The following is a 15,540-nucleotide window of genomic DNA, read 5'->3' on the forward strand; positions in this document are numbered from 1 at the left end:
CAAATAATAAACATTGTTTTTACTAAAAATTCATAATACATAATATTTTTCAGCCCTTCCACTTATTATTTCCTCTTAAGTTATCATGACGAGAGACTAATCCACTGAACTATTGAATTGGCAGATCGAGCCATAAAATAAATCCTTAACATTGAACAGTAAGAGACAATGAGAAAAGAAACTTTCGAATTATTTTTATTACAATATATATTATATCTTGTTGAACCAATTAATAAAAATGTTCGTTTTTTTTTTATCAAAAGTAGATTTTCATATAATTCATATAATAAACTTTCGGGCAAACAACGGCATTATATAACTATATAATAGCTAGAAAAAACTTATGTATAAGATAGTGTACAAAACATCTTTGATTCGGCAACCAGAAGATAAATATTTAACTAAACGAACGCCTTATTTAAATAATTAAAACTATTGCGTGAGTTAATTGTGTTGTAACTATGAATTTAATAATTCCAATTTTAAAACAAATCTTTTATTACAATAATTTAATTTTTGCTAAAATAATTTTCTACCTTGAAAGATTCCATTAATAAACATAAATATCGACAATGTAAAAATATATTCTTATTGTTATAATGTTAATAATCTTATTTTTTTTAATAAAGAAATGTCGCACTTAAAGATTATAAATTTTCTTGTGAATATAAATGACATAATTCTTATTATTATAAGCCTATAGAATAATATAAGCATTTAAAATATAGGTTCGGGTGTACAATTTTATAAAAATAAAAAAGTAAATTAAAATAAAATGGAAATGTATTAATTATGAACAGGATAATAATTATATTAATTTAAGTCACTGAAATATCTAAATATAATATAACATAATTAATTTAAAATATTAAAATCATCTATATTCATAACGTAATATAATTTTTTTATGTTAAACTGAAGAAATATAATTAAAATATACACAGAAAACATATTTCCTGTCCTAATATCCTAACATATTTTAGTAAAATGGAAGAGGTTTAATTGGATTTTCAGAGTAATATATTAATAAAATTATTTGAAACATTTCAAATTAATTCCTAGATTATACATAAAAGTCGTATATCACACTTCCGCATATTTATATATATATATATATATATATATATATATATGTGCATATATATGCATATAGGTATGTGTGAGTGCGCGCGCGCGCGCGCGTGTAGTTTGTGTGTTCACCATTCATGTTTAACTTAATTTAAAAAATTCTATAATATTATGGATTCATTAAATTTTACATTTTGCATTCACTATATTATATACTTTTAATTTTCTAATAATTATAATTTAATTATGCGCGAAACAAATTATTTTAAGCAAATTAAAAAATATATCGTAAAATATATTTATCAATAGACCGTATGTAAAAAACAGGGCACCAGTTGCGATGAGTTCCATTCACACGGAGAAATTGTGTGTATAAATAATGTATATATATAATTGCATGCATGCGATAATAAATATGAGAGATGTCATTTTGTATGCCTAGGGAATTAATACATGTGTACATTAATATTTTTGGAATTTTATAGAAACTAAATACGAGGATTTTTAGGAGGAATAGTAGCTTGACTTAAAAAGTCGAGCGTATACCCGTCATACAAGGAAGGGAAGCTTCGAATCATTTCTAATTTCCATTGCCCCACGTATCTTATCAAGTAGGAATACGTTATCAATAAAAGTTTGCAGTCAGCGATTGGCAACTATTGCACAAAATTTTCATTAATCAGCTTATAAGTAATAATTCATAAGTAATACATATGTACATAAGCAATAATAAATTCCAAGTATATTTTAAGTGTAATCATACATATTTACATCCATAGATTTTAAGCATAATAAAATTTCATTTGTAATTACTGTAAGCGAAAATAAGCGAGAATAGCAGCATAACTGGTCGCATAGAATAAGAATTGGTTAATTAATTTCAAACTAATTATTTTATTTGTAAAAATTATTTTAGTTTAAATAAAATAAACATTTGTAAATGATATTAATACATACATTTATTTTTAGTATAATAAATGTTTTTAATTGGCGGTGTTTTTAAGTATAATGGTAATATAGCGACTGAGTATAATAATGGATTAAAATAACGATATATTTTTATTTATTAATTTATAATAGTTCTTATATTTTCTGCGTACATTTTATATTAAAATGGCATTTATTATTTAAGAATGGATAAAAATGAGCAATGTGAATAAGAAAGTATTAGTATATACATAAAAATACTTCTCTTTTCATATTAGATTTTACATAAAATGTATTAAATAGTTTGTTTATGAATTTTATGACATCAGAATTTGAAAAACTCTAAAAATATGTATATATTCAAACATGAAAATGTACCTGTCTAACGAAACTGCAACCAGACTATACACCGAGGCAGCAACAGAGACTCCTTGAATATAAGGAACGGTTTTGCACATAAACCATCCCAATACCCAAGCTGAAAAAGTAAAAAAAAGTGTTGATGTTATTATATATATTTTTTGTTTATGTTTTTGTAAAATAAATTTGTATAAGATATTGTAAGTAATATAATATTGATATATAATGAACTGATTTTTACAAATTTTAACCCCAATTAATTTAATATTTTGTGAAACGGAATTATATAAAATTAAATAATATTATATTGCACATACATAATCATTACTTATATATACTTAGTATACTTACATTGACTATGCACTTAGGATTAATATTGTGCAATTTTATTATTCAATTTTATCATTATATAATAATTATGAAAACAATATATGTAAACTTTGTTGAAAATAAATCTCGTGATGATGATTAGTTCTGAAAATTATAATTGTTAATTGCATAAAATTATATATGAATATGGTTTATATAATACCCATTTATCTTGAGCACTGTGAAGATAGAAAAAATAATAATTACAGTATATTATTTGTATAAATATATAATATACGATTTGTATAATGTTTAATTTGTACCATTAAATAAAATATAATGCTTAGGCTCATATAATATTTCTCAAACCATTAATATTTTCGTTTATTTAAAATATTTTTGTACTTACTATTTATAATTTTGATAATTATTTAATAGAAATAAATAATTATAAATATTAATAATATTTTAAAAATATAAAAAAATATTGATGCATCATTACAACTTTTAGAATTGTTTTGAATATTTAACCTGGGCATACTATCTCAATCGTACAAACTTGAACCGAGCACGCTGAAAAAGTAATTCAATTTGATAATTATAGAGTAATCTAATTTAATATCCATGCGAATGTATTATACAATATTAATAATATAATTATAAAAAATTCGACTTCCTACTGTCAAATGCACCTTTTTTTAGCTTATATGTATCATCTTTGTTATTTTCTTTTCTTATAGCTTTTTTTCTTACTTTAATTTTATTTCCTCTTCAAGTTACTTTAGATTATTTATATGTATGTTTTCACTCTCGTCTCAGGGATTTTACTTTCACATTCACTCATGATTTCACATTTCTTTCCTTTTGTATATTTTTCCGTACTATTTTATGTTTTATGTGCATTTTTTCTTTTTGATCTATTTTTTTTTTACATTTTCCTCACTTTTACATGATGATAATCTTTTTCAGCGAATTTGATATTTTAAAAGAATGATATTTTAAATAATCATTCAACTTACTACCACTTTATATTTATACACTACACTATGAAGTAAAAATATATATCTTTATTTACTTGTTTAATCATATATTTATATTATATCAATAATATAATTTCAATAATGATACAAATTAAACAAAAAACCGTATAAAAGGTTTATTTACCTTAAATTATTTTACATCGAATTATTTACTCGTGTTATTTATGGATAATACATCTTAATTTGAATTTTATTTTTCCCATTATTATAATCCTGTCTTATGATATTCTGGTTGTTTTTAAGACTTAATAAAAATATATAGTTAACTAGTATTCAAATATTTAAATATGCTTATATAGTTAATTCTAAAGGATTTAATTTTATAACCAGAATTAATAGTTTTATATTTGAAAGCTTGAAAGATTCGTTATTCAAATATCATCACATAAATCATAATTGTAATATTTGCATTATGGCTTCTTTGGCTGATATTGTGTGATAATTAGTAATTAATAAAGTATGTATTTTTATGAAGAACTTGTGAGTGGTTAGAAGAAATTTGCTTAATGTTATAATGTTTTAAAACATGAAATTGGGTCATTTATCGTTATTTTTTAATTATCTTACTTAAATTGAAGTTTAAAAAATAGATGTTATGGTAATTTGGCAATATATTTTTATCTCACTCATATCAATATTTTTGGTTTTCTCGCAATTTCTCATGTTATCTCTTAGAGCTCTTCTCTCTCTCTCGAATAAGTAGTTTAATAAAAGGATGCTTAGAAAGTATTATTCAAGGTTGTTTAGAATTAGAAATAGTTTTAGTCTAGAAAAAGATAATAATTGCACATTATCCATAATAGCATTAATTGTCATCTCCTTAACATAAATCATAAATATTAAATTCGTGATTATATCTTAATATCTGTGAATCAGGGTATATGCGATTACTGTATAAACATTATATTTAAAAACATGAATAGTACTAGATTATTATTTTTATTATTCATTTTAATTAATACTGTTTCATTTATAATCGAAAATATTTGGAGTGACAACTTCATGTTATTGTTATTTGAAATATATTAAATTCATTATATTTATGTATTATCGTCTATACATCATTTTACTGTATTATAATGTAGCACTTATTATTTTAAAAACAATATTATTTTATGTTGTTGCGACTAAAGCATTAAAATAATTAATAAATGTGTGTAAAATTTTATCTCAATCGATAATAGTATTTCTTATATAAAGTATGATGTTTTAATTTAAACAAAAAGATCCAATAAAAGAAAAGTAGTAATAGTTATGAAAATTTATAAAAAAATTTGAAAATTAACTTAGAATGAACATATAAAAAAAAATTAATGAACGATTTTGATAAATGTGCGTACAGATGAACATTTTCAATAACTACAGTTGTTTTAACTAATTTATTTTGAATAGAATTTGTTCAAGTTATTTATATTAAAATAAAATTTTTTTGTTAAATAATTAGTTTAATTAATTTTTTTTTAATTTATTTCTTTTTATTATTGTTTAAGCGAAATAAATATTATGTAAAATTAATTGATAACGGTAATCGAATTTATTTGTTTATATTAAAAATATTAGTATAAAAGTTTTTGTACTAAAAACATATAGTTAATTTATGTAATTACGTAAATATAAATATTTACGAGTGAGTTTTATATTGTTATAAATCTGTAAATAATTTCTGAAATTCTATATACATGAAAGATTACAATATGTCAACTGCTGAAGAACAACAATAAGAATAAATTAGGTTTTAATTACCTTAATAAGACATATTGAAATAATTAAAAAATATAATTTGTTATTGCGTTGTAAAATTTTATATTAAATGCAATCTAAAACATTTGAGTGAGATACATACTGTACACAAAGTATTTTTGATTATCAAAAGTCTGAGTGCAAATTTTTCTTAGGTTTAATACTTGTAATCAAAAAATTAATATAAAAATAAAAATAAACATAAGAGTTAAAACTGAATTAAAATTGAACTTAAAATTGAATATTAAAGATATTTATAAAATAAAATATTTAAAACTAGAAACAATATAAATGGATGATAAAAATATATTTCAGTAACAGATAACATAATGAATGGTTTATCAGTAAGAATAATATCTTTTGAAATGGTTTATTATAAATATAAAATAACAGTTTAACTAGTTAAAGAATGCGTATTCAATGACTACATCATGCATCATCAAGTGAAATAAAATAGAAACTAGTGTTAAATAATTTTTAAAAGAAACGTCTATAACAAATGTAAAGAGTGTATATTGATAAATAAATTATGATAGTTATTAACAAGTACCTACAATTTCCAAATTACATTTTTAAACAACGTTAATCTTTAGAAAATTTTAATTTCAATGAATATTAATTTATTACGTTAATATATTAATTTATTAAGTTTATATATTAATATTAATTAATAAATTACAAGAAATATGAATCATAATTGAACAAATTATTTTGATTTTTTTGTAAATATTTTAAAATTTTTGTCGAAAAAACCATTTCATAAATTAGAACAATAATATTGTTGACATATGTGAGCAAACAGTTAAAAAAATTTTTAATAGTCATTAAGTAAAATAAAAACATGAATATGATATTTTTAACATAATTTAGAATTATGAATAATTATGAATTTTTATATGAAACAAAAATTTGTTAGTAGCATATTATAAGAAATATATATATATAGGTTTTCAAACAAATAACAGAAATAATATATAAGTTTATAAAGTAAATAAAATTTTATATAAATTAATATAAGCAAATCAAAATTAAGATATTTGAAAAGAATCGTAAAGAATATGATTTTCGAAATTCATCATTGATAAGATAAGATCATATAAGAACATTCATATAAGAATATTCATATTAGAACAAAAATATATTTTTTAATTTAATAGATAAATTATAAGTGCCTCCTCAAATTGTATATCCTAACATTGATTATATAGTAAATTTCTTGAAATTCATTTTTGCTTTCGTCGTGATTCTCTATCTTTGGTAACTTTCTTGTTTATTACAAAATTTAAATATGTAATATTGACGTTTTTCGGAAATAATGTTTATAAACTACAAAGATATTAAGAATGACAATATGTGACAAAAATTAATTTATGAACAAGACATAAATTTTTTCCATAAATATTTGATCAATTTAATATGTATTAATTATGTTATATTTATAGAGAAAAGAATATTGTAAAAGTTTGTATTGAAAAAGTTTATAGTTTTCTGATAAACTGTATAAAAAATTAATATTTCAGCTTTACCAAGGCATTGAATGTAATTGGAAAAATTATACAAAATTTATACGTGTTTTATGAATACTCATTTTGCAAGTTTTTATTTTATTTGTTATTACTTAATTTTACTTTATATACAACAAATGTTACTCGAACAATAATATATATATATATATATATATATATATTATAATGAAATTAAAATTAATTGAAAAAAAATGAAAAATATACATTATGAGCAATACAAAATATTTGATACACTTAACACATATCAATTAAATATAGACTTTTGAACAAAAAAATTATTTTAAATTAGTTGAATAAAATAAAAGGAAAATTTAGTTCATAAGAGTGCACTTAGATAATAATTTGCAATTAATTAATTTATAGCAACTTATTAGGTACTATTACTACCTTTAGTAAACCTTAATTAATTATAGGTTATTAGATATTTTTTAATATGTATTGTTAGATAAGAATATACTATTATATATAAATAATTATATAGTATAAATAATATATTAGTACGTATTCACCGAGTTTGTAATAAGAAATCAAAAAATATTATTGGTATATATAAATTTTTCATTTGAAATTCGGTTATTAATATTACATAAAAATTGTATTTTCTAAAAAAAAACTGCATAAAGTTAATTAACATTTTATATAAAATTTATACTATATTCATACAATAATAAGAAATTGATTACATAATATTAGAAGTTTTCTATATTATTAGACTGATTTATTTTAATTGAATTTATTAAATAATATTTTATATTGATGCGTGATTTTTATTTTCTTGATTTTATTTGATATAAAATTCAACATAAAATTAAATTATAGCGGCAATTTAATGGCATCACTGTAAGAAACTTATATTTCCTGAAATTTGATCTCTTCTTGGTAAAGGTTGTTCCTGGAACTTACTTTTTGAATTCATTTATACGAATGTTTGGCGGTATAGAGCTTCAAGTATATTGTATTATTTTCATAATTATTTTTAATTACAACTGTAAATAAAAGATAATTTATCATAAAAATATTCTATTTTATTTATTTAATTAATTGTACAACAAGACATTAAACAAATAGCATGTTCTGCAAAGTAAATAAAAAATCTGACAAAGACCGCATGGAAATAAAAAATATTTTCCACCCAGAAGTGTAATTTATTAAAAATTACATTATAAACAAGGAAAATAAAATGACATCAAAGTATAAACCGAATCTAAAATTAAATTATCAAAAATCTCGGCATGGTGAGTGTACTGCTAACATAGTTCGTAATAAAAGAGTAAATACCGAATTTGCTAGAAAGAAATCAAAAATAATGAAGATTGAAAATTCAAAATTTAATATTATAAAAAGTTATTCTAAATGTGAAATTTGCAAACAGAATCTAGAAGATAAATATTTGAATATTTATAATGGACACCCAAATAATGCAGTCGATGAGCACATAGCTCTAATTGATGAAAAATTAAGTTTTTGTACTGGACATAAAAATATAAATCAAACTGGTTTAAGAGCTGCTTATAAAATTACTTTATTCAAGTATTTTATAATTATTATATAATTATTTTAAAGATTGAATAAATTATGTATAATAATTTGTATTTATATTTTAGTGTATATTGTAAAAATGGTCATTTATGTCCATTTGATTCAGGGTTGGTTAACAAAGATATGGGTATTTATATATCTGGTTATTTAAAACCAATGTATTGTAATAATCAATCAAGAATATCTGATGCCGTATCAACTAAAGACATTGGACCTATTGTTCATTGGTTTATTGCAGATTTTATTAGTTGTCAAGAAGTTACTGTAGTTTTATCTACATCATTGGGAGAATATTATTTGATGCAGCCATCTACAGATTATAAACCATTTATGATATCAGTTGGAGAAAAAATATTTTTATGTAAAATTGTTATTGAATCCCTTTTAAATGATCCATGTACTAAATATGAGGAGTTATTAAATAAGTTTAAGGTCTGAATATTTTTTTAGTATAATTACACTATATAATGCATTTAAAATTAAATCCAATTAATAAATTGTATTTTAGTTTTGTAATATTTAAAATTTTATAATAGAAATAATAGAATTATATAATATAAATTTTATCAGTAACTAAAATTTTAAACTTTATTTTAGTAATAATTAAACTTTAAAGAGTTAATTCAAATTATATAATTAATAAATGTATAAGTAATTTTAATATTAATGAAAAATTTTCATATTTAATTTAAAATAATTTATGGAACGTATGTTAAATAAAAAATATAAAATTTGTTTATATTTGATTATTGTAGTAGTTTGATATTAATTTAAATATTAAAATATTAATTACATATATTTACTTATATTTTATTGGATTTCAGGCTATACCAATGCCACAGAGTTTTTCAGGATTTATAGAAGATTTTTTAATATACAATGCTCAATTTATTTGTGAGCAAATTGTTTTATTTGATGAAGCAGCTACATCAGAAGAATCATTATTAATTAATGCTCCATGCATAAAATTTCTTATTGACTTAGCAGGTATAACAATTCAAAAAGATTTTAAAAAAACTAAAATATATCCGCATTCTCAAAATGATAATTGGCTAAGTAAATTAAGGTGTAAATATAATAAATTCTCTTCTATAAAGTTAACTACCACTCAACAAGTGCAGGATATTTTGGAAAGCATTATTCCAATCCAACAAAATAATATTTCTAATAAACGTTTATTGAAATGTAAACGTTCTGTTAAAACATGTAAAATGTGTTTAAAAATTGATTGTGATGAATGCTCTGTTTGTAACTTTGATAATCCTGGAACTAGCAATCAAGTTTATATTAATTATCAATGTCAAAAAATGAAAATTGTAAGTGCATCTTTGGCAATTTAATTAAATTTTTTTATGTTAATATTAAAAATAAGAAATAAATTAATAATTTATTAAACTTTTTATATTTGCAATTTCAAAAATGTTTTCACCTGTTATGAAAATTAGGAAAAATTATGAAAACAAATAGTCGTCAGATTTGTTATTCTATACAATTGAATCAAATTAAATAAATGTAATTTTGATTTAAGAAAGATTTTATGTTCAAGTATTAATATAAATTAATACACTTACATATATAAAAAAAAATATTAAACATTCTAAACTTTGATTTTTTAAAGCTTTTATATAATAATCAATTAATATTTTTATTTTTCTTAGAAATATTTTAATATGAAAAGATAGTTGATTGTTACTTTCAAAAATATTAATTTTTTAATATGATTTATTTCTACTGAATTTAAAAATTTTAATATCTACAATTTTTCAAATTTTTTTTGTAGCTCTTACTGTTATTTTTATATTATAAATATTTTTAATAATAAATTATCGAATATTACAAATAAATATGTTTTATTAAATATTGATTATTTTTTGGAAAATATTATATCTTAAAATACTTTTAGAAAATATGGGTATATTAAGTATATAAATATGTATATGCATATATAGTAGTTTAAGCACAAATTATATCAAAATAAATTATTGAAGAAAATTATGTATGTAATTATTTTCATATAGGATAGTAATTATAAGTACTCGACCAATTCTAAAAGTATTGGACGCAAAAGTGAACCCAATAAAAAAATTCATAGAAAATTGAAGAAAAATAAAAGTATAATAATGACATGGGTTGGTGAGCCTATTCTTAGTAGCAAAGGAGATTTTTATGATGCTGTTATAATTAATTCTGAAATGATCAAAAGAAATGATTATATATTCATTGATCCAATTGATCCTTCTGTACCTATGCAAGTAATTAAAGTTAGATATTTGTGGGAATCAAAATTAGGAAATAAAATGTTACATGGTACCTGGCTATGGAGAGGTACTGAAACTATATTAGGGGAAATGTCACTTCCTAGAGAATTATTTTTAGTTGATGAATGTCAAGATGTACCGCTTAAATTTGTACAATCAAAAGCTAATGTAGTTATTCTTCAATTTTCAAGTAAAAATATAGACAATGGTATGAAAGTTTCAATCAAAAAGATGTAATATAACTAGGATATTTTTAAATTTGTGTGAATAATTTTATGATAAAATAAAGAAATTAATTATATGTATATTTTTAGAGAGCATCGCTGGAATAATAAAAAAAAATAATAAATCATTATTTTGTCAAAAACGTTATGATCATGTTAGTGCAAGATTTGAAAATATTCTGCCAGATTTAGAAGCTCCACAAGAAAAAGAGCATTGTTTTTGTTCAACTTGTACACGTAATTCTTTGACAAATCAGTATAAAACACCACAATTATTTGAGAAATTAGAAGAAATGAGTGATAGTGTAAAAATTAAATTTGGAATGGTCAAATATTTAGGTGAAGAGTTTCGAATTGGTACTGCAGTTTACCTGAAGCCAAAAACACTTGGTTTTAAATACTTAATAAATAATAAGAAGTATTTGCAAAATTTTAAAAAGAAAATTATTGATGAAAAACAGTATCCTGAATTTTATCGCAAATTCAATGACAAAGACAAGAATTCGAAATTTGATATTCCAGAACCTTTTGATATTGGTTATATAACAAGCATATATTCTACTAGTAAATCTAAACTATTAGCTAGTATTAATTTATATATTACGGTAAAGAAATTGTATCGACCAGAAAATACACATGCCAGTGAATCGTTGAAAAGAAACTCTGATATTAATATTCTTTATTGGAGTGAAGAAGGTAATAACTAATTTATATGATTAACATTTTTATTTATTTTGATAAACTAAATTTTTAGAATGTGATGTGCAGTTTCGTTGTGTTATTGGAAAATGTTATTTAACATATTTAAAGAATTTGTATCACAGCATTGAAGAATGGTCAGCAATGGGACCAAATCGATTTTATTTTGCAGAAAGTTATGACAGTAAAAAAAAGCAATTTCTGGAACCCCCATTGCAGGCACGAAAAATTGGTAAAAATATAAAAACTGATCGTTATATGAAATCCAGAAATAATAAGATAGATCATTCTAAAGTAGTTATTTATCCTCAAATTACTAAAAAATTAAAAATTTTAGATATTTTTTCTGGATGTGGAGGTATTAGAAATATTTATTTTTTGCTTAAGTGTGTTTTACATAATTTGTTAATTAATTTATTATGTTTAGGTTTATCCGAAGGTCTCAAACTGTCTGGTGTAGCAGAAAGTCAGTGGGCAGTTGAAAATGATGAAGCAGCAGCCAATGCTTATCGACTTAATAATTTAAATGCATTAATTTTTACTACAGATTGTAATACTTTTTTGAAAAAAGTTATAAATGTAGGAATTAATTCTTCAAATTAATATTATTATAAAAGATTATATGTATATATATATATATATATATATATGTAAAAAAATGAATTTTTAAGGGTGAAACAACATTAGATGGTCAAAAATTACCACAAAAAGGTGAAGTCGATTTATTATGTGGAGGACCACCTTATCAAGAATTTAATAGTATGAATAGTTTTAATTCAACAGCTTACTCTTTGTTTACAAATTCTTTTATTATTACATGTATTTCATTTTGTAATTATTATAAGCCCCGATTTTTTATAATGGAAAATATAAGAAATTTTGTATCGTTTAAAAAAACTACTATACTCAAGTTGACATTGAGTTGCCTTGTACAAATGGGATATCAATGCACATTTGGAATACTGCAAGTAGGAAATTACGGTATTCCTCAAACTCAAAAAAGGTATACTTATAAATTATAAGCTTCGTTTAAGTAAATTATGTTTTCAATAACGAATTAGATTACCTTCATTATAAATATTTGTAGAATACTCATTTTTTCTTTTTTAGGATGATATTATTAGCTGCAGCTGCTGGTGAAATACTTCCTAAATTTCCAAGTCCTCTTCATGTATTTAATAAATCGACTTCTCAATTATATGTAGATATTGATGATAAAAAGGTTATATAATATTTTTTATATTATGTGACATTTGTTCTTATAGAATATAATTTAAAATATTTTTTAGTACTATTCATTAAAAGAATTACATAATTCGGCACCATATAGAGCTATAACTGTTTATGATGCTTTATCTGATTTACCCAAAATTGTAAGTGGTAATGATGAAGTTGTTATGCAATATAGTAGTAAACCTATAACTCACTTTCAAAGAAAAGTAAGTATTTTTTTTATATTTAAATTAGAACATTTCTAATACAGAATTATATGTTTTTAAGAACAATACATTATTTAATATTTCACTTTAGATGAGAAGAAATACAGGGAATGAGTTAGTTACATTAAATGACCATATATGTAAATACTTAGGACCATTAGTGGAAGCACGTATGAGATACGTGCCTACCAAAGTAGGATCAGATTGGCGTGATTTACCAAATATTTCAGTTCGTTTAAGTGATGGATCTTATATAGATAAATTGTGCTTATTTTTTGTAATTATATATACATTAATTTGTATATGGCATTAATATTTAAAAATTATTTTATTAGAATATATAAGTATAACAATAATAAATCAGAATTTATTTCTTCTACTGGAATATTACGAGGTGTTTGTACCTGCTGTGAAAATAAACCTTGTAATGTAGAAGATAAACAGGTCAATACATTAATTCCGTGGTGCTTATCACATACTGCAAATGAAAACAATAATTGGGCTGGACTTTATGGTCGCATCGAATGGGATCGTTTTTTTAGTGCAAGTATAACAAATCCTGAACCAATGGGAAAACAGGTAATTCAGTTTTGTTTCATTTTTTATTGATTATGTAATTGAAATTTTAATATAATATCTATCATACTTTATGATACTTTAAAATTATACATTTGAAATAATAATTTAGTTTATTTACGAATATATATTTAAGTAAGCATCAGGTTTTTAGTTATTGCATTAATTTGGATGTATTATTGAATATTATTTGTTGTATACATTAATGTTTAAGGGTCGTATTCTTCACCCAGAACAACCACGAGTAGTTAGTGTGCGTGAATGTGCTAGATCTCAGGGATTTTCGGATAATTTTCGATTTTATGGAAGTATTCAAGATAAACATAAGCAGATTGGTAATGCAGTGCCCCCTCCATTGGGTGCAGCTATAGGAAATGAAATAAGAAAAAGTCTCAGTTTTAAAGAGATGAATATTCTCTATTAAAGTGTATAAAAATAAAATAAAATGGGTTTAACAATTTTTTAATGAATACTTTTTTTTAAATTTTCTTATATGAATTTGGCAATATTTTAAATGCACACACATATATATATTATGCCAGCCAACATAAACATTTAAACATAGATATAAAAAAATTCTTTGAATGCATGAAAAATAGATTGCGTATTTCATTTATAATAAAAAATTTTAGTGATATCGTTACTTTATGTTTGTATATATAATTAAAATCTATAAATAAAATTCAATGCATATCAATAAAATGCATAGAATTTATCAAATGTATGTAGATATGCATATATTGTATATATAACACATACATATACGCTAAAAATAATTGGATATATTCAATAACATTTATAGATAAAATTTATTTCTTTTTTATACATGAAATATATAATTTGTTAGAAAAGGATATTTTCTATATTTATGCTTAAATGTTTGTTTTACATATTATTTTAAATTACTATTAATATAAAAATAATAAAAGAAGTATTTATTCTAAATATCATTTTAGTATTATAATTTTAAAAAATATAATAAGGAATTTAATAATTTTGTAGTTTTAAATTTATAAAAATTAGAATGGATTAAATTTCTCTATAATCTACTAGGTTCTTTTTCTTATTCTTACAAAAAGAAAAATTAAAATTATGCAATATATTTTTCAGCTGTGAAATATTATAAAAATAGTAAGTAATTTACTAGTTCCTTCTATCTCTAAAATATTAATAATTTATTTAGCTTTTATAATTTATATGTATCGAGAATAATAAAACAAAATAATTTAAAAAGTACAGAAAATATAAAGCATATATAAAGTATAATTAATGAAAATAATTTTAATGAATTAAAATAAATATTTATATTTTTGTATAATACTGTTATTTTTTTAAAAAACTATTATATTCTTTACAAACAACGATTTATTAATTAGATTTGCGCATATATTATTTTCAATTATATAAAAAATAAGAATATAAGAAAGTAAATAAAAAAATTAAATATACGATATAAAAATCAACGGTACTTAATATACGGCGGTACTTGGTGTATCTGTATGAAGACATAAATTTAACTTTTTAATTTTTTCTTTTATTTATTATCGCTGTTGATATGTCACTTTAATATACTTGTATATAGAAATCTAATTGGTTATTATTTTTTAAGTTCCAAATTTTAAAAGAAGTGGTCTTAAAAAAAACATGTTTGAAGCAATACTGTTTAAAATCAAAATTATGGTACTTCTAATTATTCTGTTATATATCGTATTTGCTAAATATCTTTATTGGAAAAATTTTACATCCTATTTTTGTTGTTTATAAATAGATCTATCTTCTATTGCAAATGGATTGTACTTTGACCATTTTGTTCGTTAATCTTTATTATTAAGTAA

General features: G+C 21.5%; 1 protein-coding gene across 1 annotated transcript; it reads left to right on the top strand.

Annotated features, from left to right (window-relative positions):
* Nucleotides 1-8,202: 8,202 nt before the first annotated feature.
* On the top strand, nt 8,203-14,129 carry LOC105368447 (DNA (cytosine-5)-methyltransferase PliMCI-like). The gene is made up of 14 exons (XM_011507458.1): nt 8,203-8,225; nt 8,315-8,500; nt 8,575-8,941; nt 9,334-9,840; nt 10,528-10,975; nt 11,082-11,687; nt 11,746-12,048; nt 12,118-12,269; nt 12,362-12,693; nt 12,801-12,912; nt 12,980-13,129; nt 13,221-13,393; nt 13,465-13,708; nt 13,920-14,129. Exons 1-14 carry the CDS (start codon nt 8,203-8,205, stop codon nt 14,127-14,129), a joined length of 3,813 nt encoding a protein of 1,270 aa, XP_011505760.1.
* Nucleotides 14,130-15,540: the final 1,411 nt, after the last annotated feature.

This window comes from Ceratosolen solmsi, unplaced genomic scaffold, assembly GCF_000503995.2.
Source record: "Ceratosolen solmsi marchali unplaced genomic scaffold, CerSol_1.0 scaffold6, whole genome shotgun sequence".
Taxonomy (NCBI): domain Eukaryota; kingdom Metazoa; phylum Arthropoda; class Insecta; order Hymenoptera; family Agaonidae; genus Ceratosolen; species Ceratosolen solmsi.

Bases quoted from the DNA above. Each gene is read 5' to 3' on its own strand.
- LOC105368447 (XM_011507458.1), top strand. From the start codon at position 8,203: ATGGTGAGTGTACTGCTAACATA. The intron at 12,694-12,800 runs GTATACTTATAA...TTTCTTTTTTAG, and splicing joins ATTCCTCAAACTCAAAAAAG to GATGATATTATTAGCTGCAG. The intron at 13,394-13,464 runs GTGCTTATTTTT...TTATTTTATTAG, and splicing joins GGATCTTATATAGATAAATT to AATATATAAGTATAACAATA.